At 45.0% G+C, this 21,053-nt stretch overlaps 1 protein-coding gene across 1 annotated transcript in view; it reads right to left on the bottom strand.

Annotated features, from left to right (window-relative positions):
- Positions 1-21,053, bottom strand: part of LOC138580055 (guanylyl cyclase C-like) — a 493,661-nt gene that overhangs the window by 136,227 nt on the left and 336,381 nt on the right. The window contains exons 14-15 of the mRNA XM_069650291.1: positions 19,470-19,556; positions 7,745-7,877 (exon numbers count right to left, since the gene is read on the bottom strand). Of these exons, the coding sequence (XP_069506392.1) occupies positions 7,745-7,877; positions 19,470-19,556 (220 nt within the window). The remainder of the gene's footprint in view (positions 1-7,744; positions 7,878-19,469; positions 19,557-21,053) is intronic.

Raw genomic sequence — 21,053 nt, 5'->3', positions numbered from 1 at the left:
ACCCAGGTTCAAACGGCAGCAAGCAGGGAGCCGTAGCTTCCCACTGGAATGCCCTTCCATCACCATTAAGATCAGAAGCCATCTTTTGGTCCTTCCGTAAAAACCTCAAAACATGTCTCTTCACACAAGATCTGCAAAAATAGCTTTTCTCACAGCCTACCTGAAATAACTACTATGACAAGAACTGTTAACTGTATGCACTATTCAGAATCGTTACGGATGTTTGTACGTTTCATATGCTGCATTTTATTTCCTCAAACCAGTGCCCAGATGCCTCCGGGTTAGGTGCGCTATGCAAATGACAAAATAAATAATAATAAATAAATAGCAGTGCCTGGCAAATGCCTAATACTTATACACAAGCCCAAACTGTTGGATTTGCCAATGCTTGTTTTTAACAGGACTTGCTTATTGCTTATTAATCGAGTGGCTGACGTCAGACCTGCTTTACACATTTGTATTACACCAGTAGCTCTTTACAGCTCCAATTAAGTAATTAGCTCTCAGAAAACTGCTTAGAAAAAACACTGGCAGGCACTCCGAGTGCAAAGTTTAATGGCACGGCTTGAGTAAAGTGAGCTCCAGGAGTTCCCAGGATGGGGTGTTTTGGACGGGGAGGGGCAGGAACTGGGTGGGCAAATAACCAAACAACACCTTCAAGCTTTGCGTGCCTCCTCATATGCAATTTCTCCCTATATGTACTGACTGCTCTGCCACCTAATAGCCCAAACTTAAAGTGCGGCCTTTAATCGTCGAAATAGGTGCAGGATACGTTAGTGTGTGAAATCATGACCCCCTTGCCTATCACCCCAGGCAACAGCACAGAGACAGCAAGGGGTGGCACTTACGCTTGAAGCACCTGTGACGCGGCTCGGAGGCAATTTTCCACGAGTTGGAGGTGCAATACCGATCGGCACGACCTCTGTAGCGTTAAGAAGCCATTCAAATGCTTCAAGGGTCGCCCTGTAATCAGTGGTCGTTCTGGCTGGGATTGCATAGCCGGTACATGTTGTCCTGTCCTATGGCACTGTATTGTGGGCAAGCTTGACACGCTCACTGGCGGCATTCTTCTGCTGAGAAAAAGCCCAAATGAAACACTAACGAGAAAGGACCAGCGCACTCTGAGGGAGGGTAGGGGGCCCAGTGGCACCCGAGACTGAAACCTTTCACCTCCAACTGTAATGAGGTCCATACCAATAGTTTTCAATCCCCAAGGTATTGCTGGAGCTGCACGTATTCTGTGCAGGGCTGTCCCTAGGCAAGGGCAAGCTGGGTGGGCGCCCAGGGCGCTGAGGAACATGGGTCACCCAGTGCTGCTCACACTTGGGGGTGGGGGGTCTCTTGGGTTAATCATGCTGGTATTATTATGGTGTTATTAAATGTAGTGCATAACGTTTGTTTGTCCCATGGGCCGTAGCCCTACATGTGGGCGGTGAGGGAGGGGCAAAGAGGGGGCAGAAACAGCCAACACAAAAGCACTGAATATCAAGTAAGAAGCGAGATGGCTGAATGAGTTGTGTGACTGTCAGACACTGGAGTGTGTCCTGCATGTTCACATCTTTGCAGTGGTGGCCTCGTCCATTCTTCAAACATCAAACACATGCTTCTCTTTGAGCTGCAGAACAATGACACATCTAATTAATTTATGGCGGGGTGAAGTTTTCAGTCGTGTCGTTTCTCCAAATCTATTTTTCCAGTGGATTTTCTTGCAGGATGGTCACTGCAGAGGTGATGTCGTTTATTATTGATCTATTGTAATCACCATCAGCAACCCAACATCTGCTGTCAATTCCATACCAGAGCATTCTTCTTATTCTACTTTAGCCAATTTTGATAGGTTTGCATTTTACTATTTTATAGTTTTCGATAATCCTCCCAACCCGTTATGATTGTATAAAGGTGCTTAAGGTCTTTCCGTAACTGGCTTTTCTTTTGTAAAATAAGATAATCCGCTGTGCCACTGTGCCACTGTGCCACTGTGCCCACAGCAGGTGCACAATCTCTGTGATTTAGGCCCGCTTCCTAGGCCATCATTTCAATAAACTGGGAGAATTCTTTAGGGTCTCTTCACTGCACTCCCCAAAAGGAGGACCTTGATCCCAGGCAAACTTTGTTTCATTTTCTCCATATTATGGGACGTCCATAGACAGTGATTCCAACATATTCTCGACAAAATAATGTAATCTTTCCATTCTGAGATTATGAAGATTAAGACCACTGCTAATTTTCGAATGAACGAGCGGGCCTGCCACTTTGTCATGCCAGGCTTCAGTGAAAAAACATAGGCAATAGTTGTACACGTGTTTCATTTGACCAGGTGGAGTAGCTTGGAATATGCCCTCTGTTTGCCTTTCATTATTATAAAACCCTAGAAATGCAATAGCTCAGCCAAGCTTTTCCCTTTCCTTCTGCATTATGGTCGCTTCTCAGATGTTACAGGACAGGAACCTCTTGCATGGCCCCCTCACTTTCATGTATATGGGCATTTGGCATTTGGCGCGCATTCAAATCCCCCTTCCCCGCCCCCCCCCCCCCATCAAAGTGTGAAAATCCTTCAGCCTAAAGGAATATTCTTCCAGAGCTCTTTAACGGACCTCCTTCATATAAAACCATCCTCTTCAGTGGGCGGGCTGTACACATTAATGATAGGCCAATCAACCTGATCATCAATAGTAGACCAGGCCACCTGTGCCACCTGCACATGTGGACTCTTACTTGATGTCACAGTAACTTGCTGGGTGCTTAGGTTGACGTCTTGCCCCGTTTGGAGTTTTTGCACAATAGCAAAGTACCCATCTCTATAGCATTCAGTGCATACCCACATCTCGTGTGACACAATTATGTCACATTTGTATGAGTTACCAGTCCTGTGTCTCGTCTAACAAATGTCTGGACTCATGAAAATTCCAGGAAATGAACCTCAATTCGTGATGCACTGGGTTCGAATTGTATTGTGAGTGTTGTTGTAGGGCTCCTGGCAGCCATGACCATTCCATTGGAGGAAGCCTTCTTGTACATGTTTATTATGGTAACTCTACTACCTGAACACCATCTTGATGGTAATCGGGTGTTATTACCCCACCAAGAGCTAAATTAGAAGGCTCAACGTTTCTACAATTCGTGAACCTCATAACGCAGGTGTAATATGGAACTAAAATTAGATAAAACCAAAATCATTATCATCAGAGACGCAAAGTGCAGACTTTCTCCAGACCTATCTTCGATAATGATGTGTTATTTATAGACGTGTTTTGCCAATATGCTTAACATAGCACATATATACATACAATATCACACAACCAAAGTTGTTACTCATTTATCGTCCTCGAAAGGAGGAAAAGCTCAGTTGATATTGATGAAATTCGAACCTGCCACCTGCAGATCACAGCAGTAAGCGCTCAACCCGCTGAGCTATTTTACCGGTTTTTGAAACCCAGAAACTCTACAAGTTTTATATCTCTAGAATTAATTCATTTTAAAGGCACATGCTGAACATCTTGAAATACACATTCCAGACACACTTCTGCTGGTTCACCCTTACAAAGGTTTCTTCAGTTTACTTTAGTCGCCCCACCTTTCATAACTTGCGGATTTCTCACCCTCGTTTCCTGTATTGATGTAAGTCCCTTAGTGTCCTTGAGGGTTACCTATGGGTTGTGAGTTACTTTCCAAGCTCACCTGAGTCTACCAATTCTTGCTCTTCTTTTCCTGTCTAATAAGATCTAATATCGTCCGGTGTATGCTGATTTTCATCAACCTTTTTTAGTCCTTCTCTGGGACTGCGGCCTTTGACTTAAGTTTTCAGATCATAAAGGCCCCTCTGAAGTCACATTTGGGCTGTCACTTATTACTGGGCTCATCTCTATTGATGAAGGGTTATCTCACGAAATGATAGAGGTCGCCCCCACTATAGAGCGTTAGATGTGCATTGGAATCATCAGTAAGTGAAAAGGCCCTTTAACAATGATAGAAAGACTTGGCTGTTTACAGCATCACACATTTCTTAGCAAAGAATGTCTTTTTGCACCTTTCCCTTCATACATTTCTATGGAACCCCATTCTTTTTGCTTTGTTTCTAAACCTGTCCTGATGTTTTGAAGACAACCAAAGCCCTCCGTTTCTTAGAAGACCCTCAACCCTTGAACTAGTAGAACCAACATGTCTTGACCCCTGATCTAGGATCCGTGCCTGCAGAGCCTTCAGAAGTGTCCCTGGACCGCCTTGTGCACAGATCAGCTTTCTCCTGGGAAACTCGCTGCAGCCGTTCTGAATTGAGACTTGGGACTTGGTGGGTCCTCAGCTTGTGCCATAAGTCACCTGCTCTTGGAACCACTTTTGTGTTTGTTGCTGAAGGATCACCTGCCGCTGTCTGATTGCAGTGAGGATCGCTGGACCCTTCTGCATCTGTCTTTTCAGGTGTCCTGAGAGGGTCTGTCCTCCGGAAGCCTTCATTCTTTTGGACCACCATCGTGTCCCTAGACCAGTCGCACGCTTTCGTAAGACTGAGCCTTGACTGCGACCCACCTCACTTCATCGGGTTTTGGCTAACCTCTCTTCCCTGTTCACCATAACTGGGGGGTGGGTGGATGGGCTCCTAAAGTCTTCCCCCCAGGTCTGACTTTAGAGATCCATCTAAATACATGTAAATTGTCTAGAAGCATAATAAGTAGTTTTTAAATTCTGCAATAGAAAGGCTGTTTTTTCGGAGAACCATCTCGTTTTTATACAGAACATTTCTTTAGACACGTGTTTTCTCCCTTCTTGTTCTTCAGTTTATTGAAAGCATTTCTACGTTTCTACACTGCGCAGTCTATTCTCCTTCGAGTGTTCGTGTGCTCTGTGACTTGGCCTAATAAGTTGTCATAATGTCCCACTCAAGATGGTAAGTGGGGCGCATTTAAAGATGTTGGCAGCTAATCTACATTTTCTTCCGCTTGAGAATACGGTGGTTTGGTCACTGTAAGTAAAAATGGACTAAACTCAGCCATCTCTGAATGAGTGGCAGGAATTGGCTTTTCTGAAGCGCTCATGATGTGTCGATTCCCTCGCTGCCTCACTGATTTAGGGCCGGGTGCAAGCTAATCACTTACTAATTGCCTTGAAGTGTCTCCTTGGCCATTTGTTTCATGTTGCAGGTTTATACAAGCATGTGGCGGGGATTCTCCCACCGATTGATTTAACAGGAGAATTGGTTCCGTCCGTGGCCCCCTGTGTGTCAAAGGAGTTACCACACATGGCATTTGTGAAGGATTAAAAAGGCTGTTTTGCCCAAAGGTGTCCTTGCATTAGCATGCATGAAGTATCTATTGAACTTCATTTGCTTCGTGATGCGATTCTTTTATTCACTTCTTGCGCAACCCCCCCCCCCTTGCAATGCTAAATCTCATGTATCCACAGAGGTAGAGGTCTATAAAGTTATCAGTTTGTTTTATTTCTGTTTTCTTTTTAATGCCACATTTACACTGGGTTTCTGTAATCCTTTCCTCGTGCAAGCTTTCCCTCAGTATTGGGGGAGCGGCCCCATATAGAGGGGTGAGTTTAGCAGGAATGAGTATACTGGGGATGTTTCGGGCAGCTCCCCGGCGGTCGGGGATGGGGTGCGATTGGTTTGATCCAATGGACCGGTGTCAGCATGTCGTGTGGTTCAAGGGACCATACCCACCATAACTAATTACAACCTCCTTTTCTTTTTCCTTTTCTCTCTCTGCTCCTTGGTGCCGCTTACCATATTGACATGGCTATTAGATGTTCTTGACAATGCTATCCTAAACTGTGTATATCACAATCATTTTCAATGTTCTTTTCAGAAACATCACTGTGACATGTATGCAATATGCTCAATCCGTATGTCATGTGTTTGCTTGTCACTATCACCTCATCTCTTCCATTCTCCAATATGTCACAACACAACCAAATGCAACACTGTACAAAATGGAACACTTCACTTGGATCCTTCACCACTTAAATGTTCACAAACACTTATTAACTCTACTGCACATTATGTAAACTGACCACAGCCTTGAAAAAGACCCATGTTGGTTTGAAACACCTGTCGGCTTTAAGTGTGTAATAAATCACTGCCATATCTGTGAAACACATCGCAACCCTCATTATCAGAATTCCAGTGCCCGGGCTCTTACCAAACAGGGCTCTTACCAAAAACCCACTTCTGAGCTCACTGAGACGGAAGAGCACTGTCTCTAGAGAGCCTCTCACCGGCAGCAGGACCCACCTCAATCCTCATGATCAGCGCAGTGATCTAGATATTCTAGTGCTCTACTCCCTTTCCCAGTCCTTTTCAATCTAGTGTGTGCTTCAGAGCATCAAACCACCCCAAAATATCCTCAGGGGGACACACGGCTTCTCCTTGAAATGTAAACTTTCCACTGAGGCTGATAAAACAAAGTGCTTTCTCCGTCCCATGAACAGCGCAGTGACTGCAGCGACTACACTTTGCCGCACTGACATCTTTGTTCGGTCTGGCTCCGAATAATTCTAAAGAACTTTGGGGTAAAACTCATTATGATGGAGATAAACTTTCATTAGGAGTTTCTGAAGTTTAGGGAGACAGGACTATTTTTGATTCACTTCTGTGCGATATTGTGCAATTCAATGGAAATTTAGATACAGTAAACCAAATTATAAACTAGAATAGATAAGATGATTCAGGGAGGTTAAGACTGCCTCCAAGAACTAGCCCACCACCACCAGCTTCTGTACAACCAGAGGGGGAACAATTGCTGTCACATTATTCTAAGACAAGGTAGGTAGGCCAGCATTGCCCCAGGAAATGGTGATGCCACTGCTGCCCTATGTAAGGATGATGCCAAGCTGGCATCCACAGTAATCCTATAAATGCCCCATTCCATCTTCTATTGGCTCCTGCACAGCCCATGCCACCCTCAATGCCACAGAACTGCTGCATGCAATGCTTCATTGCCCAATTATTTTGCCATGGCACATTGCATCCTCATGAGCCATCGTAGGCCCGACAGGAGCCGTCTCGCACTCACCGGAATCCTCTATTTCTGTGCACGCCTGGGATTATGAAGCTTCAGCGGCCCCAAAGCCTTCCATGAGCCAGGCAATCAGACAGCACCCATTGTTTGCAGGAACACCAGCATACCGCCCTCCATGTGCTGCCGGGAGTCTCTGGCAACCTGTTATATGTGTGCTAATAGACATGTCCTGTGACTACAGGCACAGAGTAGCTAATACCCTGCAGAAAATTTCACTCAGCAATGTTCAATAGAGCTGCTGTCAGGCTCAGATAATTGCTCTTTAGCTTTGTACTCCCCTCCCCTCCACAATTGGTGGAGGGGCACCCCCATCTATTATGGAGGCCCTACCACTAGTTCTATGGATAGTGATGTACCACAGTGGTCCACAGGACCCTAGTATATTGGGATCAGTTCAAGTGTCTGTTATATTGAATGCACATTCTCTTTTACAGGGATGGGAACATAGAGTATCTATGGTGCAGAGAACTGTTTGAAAGGGATGTTTTCAGGTTATTCATGAAGGTTTGAAAATGCTGTTGGACTCTTGATGACGGTTTAGGTTTGCACCAGAGTTGGGCACACCACGCTGAAGACGGATTTGCTGTTTATCCCACCTGAAGTAGCTCGGAGAGATGGGGAGCTTTCTGAGGTACCCTGATCTCTTTCCCAGGAGATAGTCCCTGAAATGTCCACACGTGATTAATCGAACAAGGCGTCAAATGAGATGGCGTTTCATACCCTACCTCTCCTCCAGGGCAGAATGGTATTGCAGCCAAAATCAGTGATCTTCACCACCATGCGGCTGTCCACCACACAGTTGGTAGACTTGAGTCGCCCATGGACCTCGGTTTTGCTGGAGTGGAGGTAGGACATTCCCTGGGTATAGAAAGGAAAGTGGGGTTTCATTGGCTGTGTTACACTTACACACACTGTAAGCAATGCAGAACGAACACTATTTTAAACAGTGAAACAAAACTGTGTTACTTATAGAAACCCTGAATTTACAACATGCGCCCCGGGCAGAAGGAATTTACACTGACTATCGGAAATGCTATTTAAAATGTGCAGTTTACCCATCTACTCTGAGTGCCAGGCTGGAAATACTACTTTGACATTTTCATTTCTTTCCATATTGTAAAAATTCAGGAATCTTTAGACATAGCAGAGGTGCAAGATGGATTGCTCTGGAGTGAGACACATGACATTGATGTCATCCAACACTCCTGCTGTCTCGCAGCCTTTAGTGAAATTGAAAAACTCACCAGCCTTGTAGACAAGCAAGCAGGCATCGATATCTATCTATGATCCAACTGTTTGGCAATTTAAACACTAATAAAGTGTCATGTCTTCCTATCTTTAAAAGACTTGTAGATTTTGAAAAAGCGGTTTTCAGTATATTAGCCTTTGCATGCAAAGCAGAACTATCATAGAAAGTATCACAATTAATTATCCTTTGCGGGAAAATGTAGAACTATCATCCAAATGTATCACACTTTGTGTATACAATTTCAAATTAAAAGAAGAATCCTTAGACAGTTGAGGAGATATTTATACACAGAACATCACTCTTCTGTAAAGCGCTTAATAAAAGTGCCTTGCACCAATATTCCCCAGCTCCTCATATCCATCACTGTCATGAGATCTTTGTCCTCCAAACCGCTTTCAAGAATGTCGTTTCTGCTAAAGGTCTTAGCACCTCCTGTCACCCCCCTTCCACCTCCCCCGGCCCCACCTCCTACCTCCTACATGGGCTATAAGATGTCCGGGCTGAGGCTATAAGATGTCAGGCTGTTGGTGGCCCTCCTGTTTTATTTCAAAATCCCCAGAACCTATCCTTTCAGCAGGCGGCCAATGTATCTGTCTCTGGTGAATCCCCAAAACCTATCCCTCCCCCAAGTAACTATCTGATTATCCTAGATCCACTCCCCAGGACTAATAATTCCTATAGGTAACTGAATTGCCACCCCTTTGCTAGTCCCCAGCACCAAAACGTTCAACATCACAATCACTTCTGCTTGTATTCCTCTTACTGGCATGTTTTACTTCTTAATGACAGGCTATCTGCCCTTGTGCTGATCTCCTGAGCCCATTCTCTCTACAGGTAAAGGCTAATTGCCCATTCTCTTCGGCCAGTAGCAAATCCCACGAACATATAGTTCCTATAATTGACAAGCTCTTTGTCTGTGGGTGAATGCCCAGAACCCCTACTTCCTACCCGGGAAAAGTTGATTTTGTCCCTGAAAAAAGAAATCTGAGAACCCACCTTTCCATGGAGGGCAGCTTCTCTAGCCCTTAATCCATAAAAACATCACGTTTTTCAGGTAATAGGTCACGCTTTCTTACTGGGACCTGAAAACTAATTATTACAACAGGTAAACATGTTTCTTTGAATGGGAAAATGCCCAGAATCTAACAGGTAAAATGCAATGTTTTATCCTTGGAACAAAGAGCAGAATCTATAATTGGTGGAGGTGAAATTTAGTGTTTTGACCTGGGGACAATGCGCCCAACCCATCCACCACTACAGGCGAACAATAGTGTATCCATTACATCTGCCCGATCTGAATGACACCTGGCCTAGTAGGATCGTTGTCTCTGTCTTCCCTCTGTTTCCCCCTCCCTTGCCGCGTCGCGCCTTGAAACACTTGTGTGTAGGCGCGTTATAAATGCCATATCATATCGTATCATATCATATAGGCAAATCTCAAGACCCCATCACCTACAAGTGACAATTATCTTTCCACAGGACAACTTTTAGAGTCCATCAATCTTTTGGGTAACAGTCAATGGGTCTTGCTGAAACCCCTTCACTCATGCTTTCCAAAAAACAGCTTATCATAAAACATGTCCTTCCTAAGTGAATGGCAGTCCACGCTGGATCCATTCTTCCTACACAGGGCAGGTCCTTCGTTCCTTCCTACAGGCTTCAACCAGGCTATCACTGTACAAAGCTAGTTTACCTTGCAACAGTGACTACTGTCACAGGGGCTTGACTCTTTTTAGGGGGAACAGGGACCTCTCCTGACCTGGTGTCAGATGCCTATCTGGCTGTAAATCAGAGCCTGTCCTACCCTAAAGATGGGGTGAGGGAGTTGGTATGGCCCCTGTCCCTAAACCCACTGAATGTGCCTTCACTGCTAAAACCGGTAGCACATTCATTCACCCAATGCCATGCACCCTCAAATCTAAACTGAGTTTGCTTTTCCTTTTTTCAGAACTACCTGGAGCATCATGCACTTCCACACCAAGTGAACCCAGCAGTGAAAATCAACAACCTCTGTGAAGTTTCAGACGCCTGTCATAGAACAACAGAAGCATTACTCAGGGCAGCCCAATTGGAGCACAACACCAACCCGACATGCAGCACATAGAAAGCCAGAGTCTATTAAAAACAAGAGCGTCACAAGGGGGTGGAGAGAGTGAAGCTTTGAGAGTGTATGTGAGAGAGTGTGGAGGTGGAGTGGGGTGTTAGAGGTAGAAGAGGGATAGAGGGAGAGTGTAGAGTGTGAAGGAGAGAGGAGTGTAAGTGTGAGATAGTCATGAATTGTAACAAGAGAATGGTAGAGAAGGGTAGAGAGAAGGGAGAGGCAGGATTTGTAGATGGATAGTTTGCAGATTGGTTACAGTTGTTGATGGAGGAGTGAAGTAGTAGAGATGGGGAGAGGAGTGTGAGAAGATCAGAAGGACAGAGGAAAACAGAGGTGGGATGAAAGGGAGAGAGAGGAGATAAAGGGGGGAGGCAGAGAAAGAGACAGAGTGAGTGAGAATAGAAGGGGGGTAGGAGGGAGAAGACATGAGTGACTAGGGATGGAGAGGAAAAGGTGGAGAGTGGAAGGGAGGTTGACGAGAGAGGACATAGGAGGGGAAAGTAGTCAAACGGAAGGAGGCAAAAGACTAGGGATAGGAGGAAGGAGTGAAAGGTAGAGAGAAGAAGAGAGTGTTTGAAGAAACAGGCACCATCTCAAAGAACATTAAGACCATCATTTGGGGGGACACTAGAGTAGGGGGCCCTTAGAAAGTCTTGGAGGGAGTAAGATAGATAAGGCTGTGGCCTTTTGGCCCTCCTATGGTAGAGAGGCTGCCTTTGACAGGAGGGGTTACTGATCTTTAGTGTTCACGCTGACATTGGGAAGCTGAGAAGCCTGGGCTAGGATGGAGGGAGCCCATGGGAGGTTGGGTGGCCAGCCAGTACACCCCCTTTGTTAAATTACCCGACAGTGTCAAAACCCTGGCAATAAATATAGTAAATGGAAAACCTGTGAACCATCTATCGGACATGTGAGTTTCTTAAGGCCATCTGTGACACCTACACAATAATTTTGCAAAATAATTCTCCTACATCTGGCAATATTGGTGCGCCCCCAACTTTGCAATGGTGGTCGCTCCACTGCCCAAGAGTGTGTTCTATGTACATTGGAGAAGAATGTAAACCCCATCTCCATTCCCCTGGTTTCCCGCCACGGGTCCCTAAGCTGCAGCCAGTCCATGCTGTTTTGCAAAGATTTGGATGGGTCCCTATCTCCCAGGGAAACATTACGGCTTCTATCTAAAGTCAGTGACCAGGCCAAATTGAAGTTTCCAGGAAAATTATGTCACCCGTTGCGAAGTCGCTCAAGAGGAACACGACATTACGGATGAAGCCATCTTGGCCCGTACTGGGGGCATACAGAGTAGCTAAAGTCACATTGGAACCCTCATATTTTACATTCACAAAAAATGAAATGCCCTCTTTACTTTTACTTTACTTTAATATATTTATAACGGAACCTGGGTAGCCGGATGTTTAAGTGCGCAACAAACAAACAAACAATCTGAAACAGGTATAAAGAGCGAAGCCGACCAGTCTAGGAGAAAGTCAGAACACTATCGAAATAACAAGGTCTTAAGTTTTTTTCTTGAAAAGAGCTCTCTGTCCTCTTTACGATCTTGGATAGTTAATTCCAACTCTCTTCTACGAGCAATCCAGACGCCATTGTGTTTTGTACTAGAGGTCGTTTGAAACATTTGTGTGTAGTGCCGGAAATGAACTTTGTTCCTATTTCACTGGCAAACGTGGGTTTTTGGAAAAGCCACTATATCAGCCTTAACCCCTTTGCTAGAAATTGTCCACCTGCTTCCTTTTAGAAGAGGAATTTAGGCCCCTAATATTCTGAGAGAAAATTAAGAGTTAGACTGGTGATGGCCGAGTAGCTTCACCCCTCAGTAGTTGGTCCTAAGTGTCTAAAATATGCACAACCACGGCTAGGGGTATGAAGTTTAGCCTGATTACAAATACCCTGTCGTATACAACACACCCCATTACCTCCCCCTTAAAAAAACCTCCACCGCAAAAACAAAAGCAGCCCACCTGCCACACTATGAACAATAACAAACCCAATCCTATATATACAAAACAAAACTTCACCAACACGACCACATCCATCATACTCCTTGGTCCCAAGTATACAAAAAAATGGGAAATGGCTAAATGGCCCAAAAGTGGCAAGGGCTTCCCTAACACCCTCTAGGTTGATCCCAAGAAATGGCCCATCGGCTGCTTCCCCTGTGACCCGCCCCTCACTTCATCCAAACTCACTACCTACCCATCTAACAATTCTTATATCTATACCATAGGAGGGTGAACCTTGGAAGAAGGTCTTAGGAGATAAAATCAAACTGTAACTCAGCAGACCTAAAGTTAGTGATCCCGGGAAGCAGACAAAGTGACAGAGTCATAACTAACTCATCCCCATTCCCGGAGTTACTTCCGGGTATCCTGAACCAGGCCATTAGCCTTCTGTTGGACGGAGGACCTTTCTGTGGTGCCGATGACCTTCTGGGGACTTCGCTGTCGAGGCCCAAGAGGCTGAGATCCTCTTGCAGGAAGGTCATCTTGTGATAAATGCCTTGCAGTGTAAAAAAAAATCAGGCCAAAAGAAAAGCCCATTTATATCTGATCTTCTTCGAAGGCAATTCTTTGATTATTGACCCCATTTTACTTTTCTTCTCCAAATGTCGATACAGCAGTGTCCTGGTAAATCCGGTATCAGGTAATATTATCCCCACCAATAATATCGCCATATATATGGTCGCGGGGAAGGCCAAAGGCGATATTATTAGTGGGGATAATTTATGGGGTTATATGGACTGGGGGTTGCAGGGGTGTCCCCCGCTCCATTAAAAACATTATGGGGGTTGTGGCCGTGTCCCCCGCAAATTCCATGTCTTAATATCACCGGAAAAATATGGCGATATTTTTATATGGCGATATTTTTGCAAGGATATTAACACATGGAACCGTATATCTGTACCTCTATTCCTTTCAGGCGAATCAGGGATTTCCCTCTAGTCTCTGCCAAGATGCTTTCTTTTTGGGGATAAGATGACACAGCCACCAGAACATCTTTCAGTCTCTGATTTGTGCGAGATCACCTGGGACACATATGGTAGATCCAGTCTATCAGAACCACACCTGCTGATGTAGTGTCCAACACTTCCCCCAATATGTTCTGTGCAGTATCCCTCAGGTCTCTGTCAGTGATATCTTCTGAGTGATTTCTAATGCGAAGATTAGACCTCCACAAGCGATTCTCCAGATCTTCATATTTGAATTCCAGATTTTGGGAGACCTTATTAATTAGCCCCAGAAGCTCTCTGTTCTTCTGTACTTCCTTTGCCACATCTTGCAGGGCCTGCTCATTCGTATTGGTGCGTTCACCTAGCTGCATCACCTCTTCCTTGATGTCTGATATTGCCCTTGGCATATCGGTCTTTAGGGAAGTGAGCTGGTCTTGGAATGATGCCGTAAAAGTGTCTTGGAATGTTGTAAGACAATGCTCTACATTGGCCTTTTTGATTCCCCGGCCCTCTTGGGAGCCCTGATCTTAGTCTCTGGTTAACATGCCTTCTCTCTCCCTACTGGACTTCGCCACAGCGCCCTTACCCCAACCTCTTTGAAGGTCTGGGGGAGTGCCCCGTGAGATTGCTCCTAGGGTGGAGGTAAACTTCTTACCCTTTGGTATCAGGCAGACGGATGGATCTGCTTTCTACCCAAATATAGACAGTACTGGATTAGGGTACACCTCACAAGGGAGGCAAAGCTGCTTCCAGCTTTGTTATCCCAGCATCCGTTCCTAAGGGTTACTAGCATCTAAACAGCCCCTTTTTAGTAATTGGGCTGGGAAAGTGATTTCTCAAACACACCTATGAAGAATCTCCATCCCCAAACCATCCACTACAGTCTATCCAGCCCTGTGTACAGCAAGAGTGGAAGGATCACAGGACTGGACCTACCTCTGCGGTGATCTCTGGTATAAATCCAAAGACCTTACCGGCCTTACCAGCCAATGAAAGCACCACCTTGAAAGGCCTGAGCCCTGGTCCTCTCTAGGCTAGACTACTGCAACAGCCTCTTGCTCAACCTTCCCTCTTCTACCCTCCTTCCTCTTCAACTCACCAAGAACAGAACCGCAAGACTTATCCTTGACCTCAAGCCCAGGGACCGCATCTCTCCGACTCTGAAATACCTTCACTGGCTCCCCGTGGCCACAAGGATTAAGTTCAAGATCCTTTGCATTGTCCACAAGGCTTTCTGGGGCATGGGCTCATTCTGCCTGCAACACTCTCTTCCCAAATACTCTCCTTCCTGAGTCCTCCGCTCGTCTTCCTCCAACTCTCTGCGGGTGAGCCGCTTCTCCAAGCAGAGACTTGGGGGGAGATCTTTATCCATTAAAGGTGCCTCCCTCTGGAAGTTCTCTCTCTCCTTAAATTCAAGAAACTCCTCAATACTTTCCTCTTCGCCTCCTCCTTCTCTCTCTCTCTCTCTCTCTTCCCTGCTAACTACCTCTTTCTACTCTGTCACTCTCTCTTCTCTACTTCTGCTCAGTTTTGCTGACTGGGTGCCTGGTGTACCTTCAGAGCCTCACCGGTCCCAAGCTCTCCTCGCCAGTCTCCTGCACTTGCCCCCGGGCCTTGTACTTGCCACAGCACTACTGCACTTAGGTTACTACTGATGAGAGTGCTATCCCTCTGCACTTTAACCCAGGTTCTGATGAGAATGGGCACACTTGGTCCCTAGTGCCCACCACTCACGCACTTCCCGCATGATCTGAATGTACCAAGCCTAGTAAGATCACTTGTCTTGTCTTCCTTCCACTCCCATGCATGGTTCCACTTTGAAACACTTGTGTATAAGCGCATAATAAATAAACATTCAATAAATCAATCAAGCCAAGCTTTAGTGCCCCTCCACCAGCTCACTGATTCCAATGCCCAGTCACCTTTTCATCATATCCAAGGCACCACTTGAGATGCAGTCCTCCTCTCCATCCAAAGACATTTGGACCGGCCAAGGCCAATTCTACTAAATGCAGCCGCTGTGCCAGTCCTCCTTCCGCTCTCTGTCTGATCAAGCATGAAAGGGCAGTGCCATACTCCTCAAGTCGGTCAGTGCCCCACAGTGAGTCATCTCACATCGGGATCGCTCGATCAGCTGTCTATGACCCTCCTCCACCTTTACCATGCACTGCCCAATTAAATAACCATCTCTCAGGGGTCACCAGGGCCACTTCACTGTAGCTTGTCAGTGGATGTCTCTAGGAGCTTCGAAACGTGTGTCTATACATCGCCCCGGCGCCATCTTGGAATCCCAATATGTTTTATTCAGCTGTGCAACATTGGGTTTATCAAGCATTTCATCTTTTTTGTCCCCTAGTTAAGAATGGCATGCTTATGGGGGTATTGGGCTGAGGAAGAGGGATGTGGAGGTTATGCAGCAGATTACTAATGTAGTACTGGGACAAATAAGAGGGAGGTAGCGGCAAAGGTAGGACTACTGATCTGGTACTAGGTCAAAGAATAGGGAAGTGGGGGTAGTGGAGGACTTTGATGAGGAAAGAGTGACGCAGGGTTAGTGGGGAACTGTGGCGAGGAATAGTGAGGTGCGGTAGTGGGGCACTGTAATGAGGAAGAGTGAGGTGGGCTCTTGGAGGGCTGTGATGAGGAAGAGTGAGGTGGGTTCACTGGGGGATTGTGATGAGGAAAAGGGAAGTGGGCTAGTGGGGGAGTGTGATGAGGAATGGTGAGGTGCTGTTAGTAGGGGGCTGTGATGAGGAAGAGTGAGGTGGGGGTAGTAGGGGGCTATGACAAGGAAGAGTGAGGTGGGGTAATGGGGGACTTTGATGAGGAAGAGTGAGGTGGGGCAGTGCAGGACTGCGATGTGGAAGAATGATGTGGGGGTAAAAGTAAGATTATTTTCGGGTACTGGTATAAGGAAGAGGGATTTGGAGATAACTGTACAATTATCATTGTGCACTGGGTTGAAGGATGTGGGGGTAAAGATAAGATTACTATTGGGTACTGGGACGAATAAGAGCGATGTGGAGTTGAAGGTAAGATTGTCATTGGGTATTGGGACGAGGAAGAGGGATGTGGGGTAAAGGTATGATTACTATTGGGTACTGGGACGAGGAAGAGGGATTTAGGGTAACTGTATGATTACTATTGGGTACTGGAATGAGGAAGAGGAATGTGGGGCTAAAGGTAAGATTACTGTTGGGTACTGGAATGGAATAAGGATGTGAAGGTAAATGTAAGTTATGAAATGATATGATATGATATGATATGGCATTTATAACGCGCCTATACAAACGTATTTCACAAGTTTACTATTGGGTACTGGGCAAAGGAAGAGGGATGTGAGGCTAACGGTAAGATTATCAGTGTGTATTAGGATGAAGGATGTGGGGGTAAAGGTGAGGTTGCCATTGGGTACTGGGATGAGGAAGAGGGATGTGGAGGTAAAGGTAAGATTGCCATTTGGTACTGGGATGAGGAACAGGGATGCAGGAGTCAAGGTAGGATTACTAATTGGGTGCTGGGAGGAGGAAGAGGAAGGTGTGGTAATGTAGAGACCGTCACTACTGACAACAGGAGAAGTCTGAGATCTTCACTGTTAAGTCACGTGAAAAGCTTGTCCAATCAAAACAAAGCATATAGTAAACATTTACTGGCATCACTCGATCTTCTGTTGCACACTTTTAATTGAATGTAATTAAATAAATAAATGTTTATTTGGTAGCAAAGTCAACACCGCCAAACAGTAATAGCCCCTTAATTCTCCCCTCCCAGAGATTTAAGGTTCATTTATGAAGCAATCCCTGGAATTCATTTTTTTATAATAAAAACATCGATTGCATCCAAAATGTATTTAAAATACTCTTCTCCCCTAACTAGCAATCACTGTGATTGCAACATCTCAATATAGAATATTTGTGATGTATTAACTCTCGTCTTTTGCCATTTACGATTCAGAACTATATTTCATCAAAACCTTTTTTTAAACAACACTCTCGCCAGCCCGTTACCTTCAGAAATCATCCTCTCCTGAGCCCCAAAAGTAACCTACACACACACCTTGTATCATTTTAGGGCAAATTCCAACAACAATCGAGATCTTGAATCTCAAACTGCATAATGGTGGCTTTTCAGAAATGAAAAATCTTGGAACCAGCATTGCATCATGGTAGATATAACATTTTGGGTACAGAGTCACCCAGATATATGCCAATTTTTTTAAAAGACACTACAGGACGGATTTACGACAAAACTAACTGAGTATTTCTTTCCAGGCTATTAATGGACATTTTCTCTATGGTAAAATTAATGGAAAAATGTAAAGCGCATCATTTTTTGACCCTCTATATCTTTTGAACCATAACACAGATTTGCACGAAACGTTCTAGTTTTGGGAGGCCTGAGTTTGACATGTTGTTTGAAATTGTGTGCTGATCTGGCTGGCTTATGGCTCAAAAGTTATTAGACATAGAATGTTTGCATTTTCTATGGATTATAGGTTTTACCTTAACTGTAGTGTTGCCATATAATATACATGAAGACATATATGTATATGTTAAACCAAAAACATTTCTTTAATTATCTTTTCGTAGGAAAAGATGGGACACAATTCACAAAAGTTTTTATGATACAAATGAAAGGATGCACTGTGGCGTCCCTTCACTTGCTTGAAGAATAAATATGTGTGTGATTAGCAAATGGCATTAGAATGTTTGCACCTGTAATGGGCAATTTATTTTTGGAACCAAGTGACCAACTTGTCGTCAAAGTGATGAATGTAGTAAAATTATTTCAGTGGGGACGACTAGTCTATTTTAATGTTTGAATTTTTATTTATTTTATGTTGTATAGATTGCATCTTTACAAACATTTTTAATCGTGGTTTTTAAACTGTATATTTGTGTAAAGTTGTGCTTGTTGAAACTATGTCACACAATAAATACATTAAAAAAATAAAACAATAAATGGGCAATCCTAACCCCTCGTTCTGACTCCTGGTGCTCAATTACAGTCATGTTGACAGGGGCTTTTACTTGCATTTAAATATGCATCCTCTAGTCACGAAAGGGATGCGAATTATGGCTGTTGGGAGGACGAGAAACTGGTTCTATGTGGTTTCCCTGCAAGCCCCGTTCACCGAAGCCCAGTTCACTGGGCCCGGTTTCAGCACTGCAGGGAAATCACATCCCCTTTGCAAGACCCTTTCCTCACCGCTCCCTATACAGGGGACACCCACGATTCCCCTGTTCCCTCCCCGCCCTCCACTCCCCAAGACCTGTTTCTTGTTCAGAGGGGGGCGCACCCGCCACCCCCGTACCCGTGGTCCGCCCCACCATTCCTGACCTAAACTCCATTCGTACACACACATGCACCCCACACGCACATACACACATCCACATTCCCCTATCCATCCCCCAAACCCCTCTTTATCTCTTTGTCCTGCTCAGTCGGCGCTGCAGTCTTGCCCACTTCCGTGTAGAAAGAGGACGTGTTCTTTCCTGACCGGCTGCTGTTCGGTGAAAGCGTCCTGCCAGGAAAATGTTTACGATCTGACGGGGCAGTTCCTCCGGATAAAGCACCATGCACAGAAGAGTAGTTGGTAACCTACTGTGCATTGTGTGCAACTCGGACGGCGTTGGAATGAACCATTGCTGCAGAGAATGCATTTCTATAATCACAGGGTCGTAGGTCTTTATTTTATCATTGCGCCATGCCAAGCTGCTAAGGCCCATCATATTGGAATTCACTCCCAGCATCCATGTGGGTGTTAGTATCCAATCGAGCATTAGTGGCAGCAAATGTAAGCAAGGGGGCGGGCCAGTGCATTATTTCACCTGGCACACTTCTACTGAGAAACGCACAGGTCACGGTTGTGAATTAGTTGACCAGTGCATTTTCTGAGGGCTAGGGCTTCTTTGAGTTGGCGAATTCTTTGTGAATGGAGCAGATGGATTGTCTTCTTCATAATGTCTTCCACCAATCTGGAGAATTTCACACAAATTGAAGACTGATTTTCAGACCATGCGCACAATGTATTCTTCACATTCTAATCAGAGGTATGGCAAGAAGAGCAGTCATGATGAACAGTGTAAATAGTTTCTTCCTTTCCCATCCCACCCCATCACCTCGACTTACCTTGGCGATGTCATACAGGACAGATATCTTAAACTCCCAGTCCATGAAGGTACCATCAGGATAAGAGATTGTATCATTCAGGACATCCTAAGGTGAGAGAAGAGGGAATTAAAGACAACCAAATGAATACACCGGGATTCTTTTAGAAACAGGTTATTTCTTTGAAGATCAGGAATTATGAAAGTGCAAGAGTCTAGCCAAGACTGACGTTTTGTGTGTGTGTTTGTGTGTGTGTGTATGTGAAGGAGGGTGCTATTCTTTCATTTATGTAAGACTTAAAAGATGCCGTCCCCTCTTCCTTGGTATAGACACAGATGTATGCCCCTTTTGGGGTACGCCCACTCTACTCTATGTTGATGATGCCATGAAGTGAAACACCCTCTTTGAAATTCAGGAAACAGTAACAGACCTTGGGAAAGGTTAAGAGCCTTTTTGCAATTTAAAAAGCATGTATTTGCTAATATCCCTCTTACCGTTTCCTAACATATACTTTCTCAACGGTATGGGGAATCGAAGCTTTGGCTCTAGACTGCTATATCTGCATGCATTGCAAAGGCAAGAGTGCAACTTCTCTTAGAGATGCCATGAAAGGAGAATCCAGACGAAAGGAATTCTAAACATAATACAGATGAGATAGATGCATGATTATAAAGATTAAAAAGGACTCTTTCTAAAAATAAGAGCAATAATGCACAAGGTTAGTTTAGATGTATACACAACCTCCCAATTGGAGTTTAGGATGAATGCTTTATTCTAAAATATATTATAACTAGCTGGTCCAGGCGCAACATTTACTGTTTTAGCATATGTTAAAGGTTATTAATTAAATATCATTGCACTTTTATTCATTTATTCACTCATATATTTAATTTTAAACACAATTAACAATCTTGTTATTCTCGGATACAACACTTAATGAGCTGAATGTTCGAACTCTTGAGAGAGCAACAGATAGTTGCTTGTGACTGAATACAGGTTTCAGAAGTTATAGGAAGATTCTGTCAAACGTCTGCCCGTGTGACTTATTAATGGTCATTGAAAAGGCTAAACGTATAGGAAAGTCTCTTCTTTTAAATTTGAAAGGCCTGGGAGTGTGGCTTGGAGCGGCATCGATGTGGTTGCTCCTCTAAAGCCGCCCGTGGACGGCCCGCCGCCGTAAAAATGATGCGATTCCCGTGTGGTAATTAGACCACCAACACCAGCTAAGGTGATCGGAACCTCCAGAGCATAAGTGGGCCAAAATCCAGAGGCTAACGCTGGAGCGTTATGCCCGAATTTGGCACCCGAAGACCAGCATCCAGCGCCAGCCCGAAAAACAAGATGGCGGACGCTGAGGATTCTAGGAAGGGTAGGCGGACCCCGCTGTGATGTGCATGCGAGAGAGAAGACCTGAGAGCCCAGAGAAGATAGGTGGTCTAGCACCCTGCATCGTCTGAGCGCCTCCGGACCCAGCCTCAGAGGGTGGCCCAGAACGTGGAAAAAGCGGGCGCGCCCTGAACAGGAGAACCTGCATTGGCCCCTGAGCTGCGGTGAGACAACAACTGGGATCCCCCCCGCTCCCACAACATGAACGGGAGCAAGCGG

The sequence above is a fragment of the Ambystoma mexicanum genome, chromosome 3p (assembly GCF_040938575.1).
Source record: "Ambystoma mexicanum isolate Mex_15411 chromosome 3p, UKY_AmexF1_1, whole genome shotgun sequence".
Taxonomy (NCBI): Eukaryota; Metazoa; Chordata; class Amphibia; order Caudata; family Ambystomatidae; genus Ambystoma; species Ambystoma mexicanum.
The sequence above is the reverse complement of the archived record's forward strand: the minus strand, read 5'-3'. Positions and strand labels throughout refer to the sequence as shown.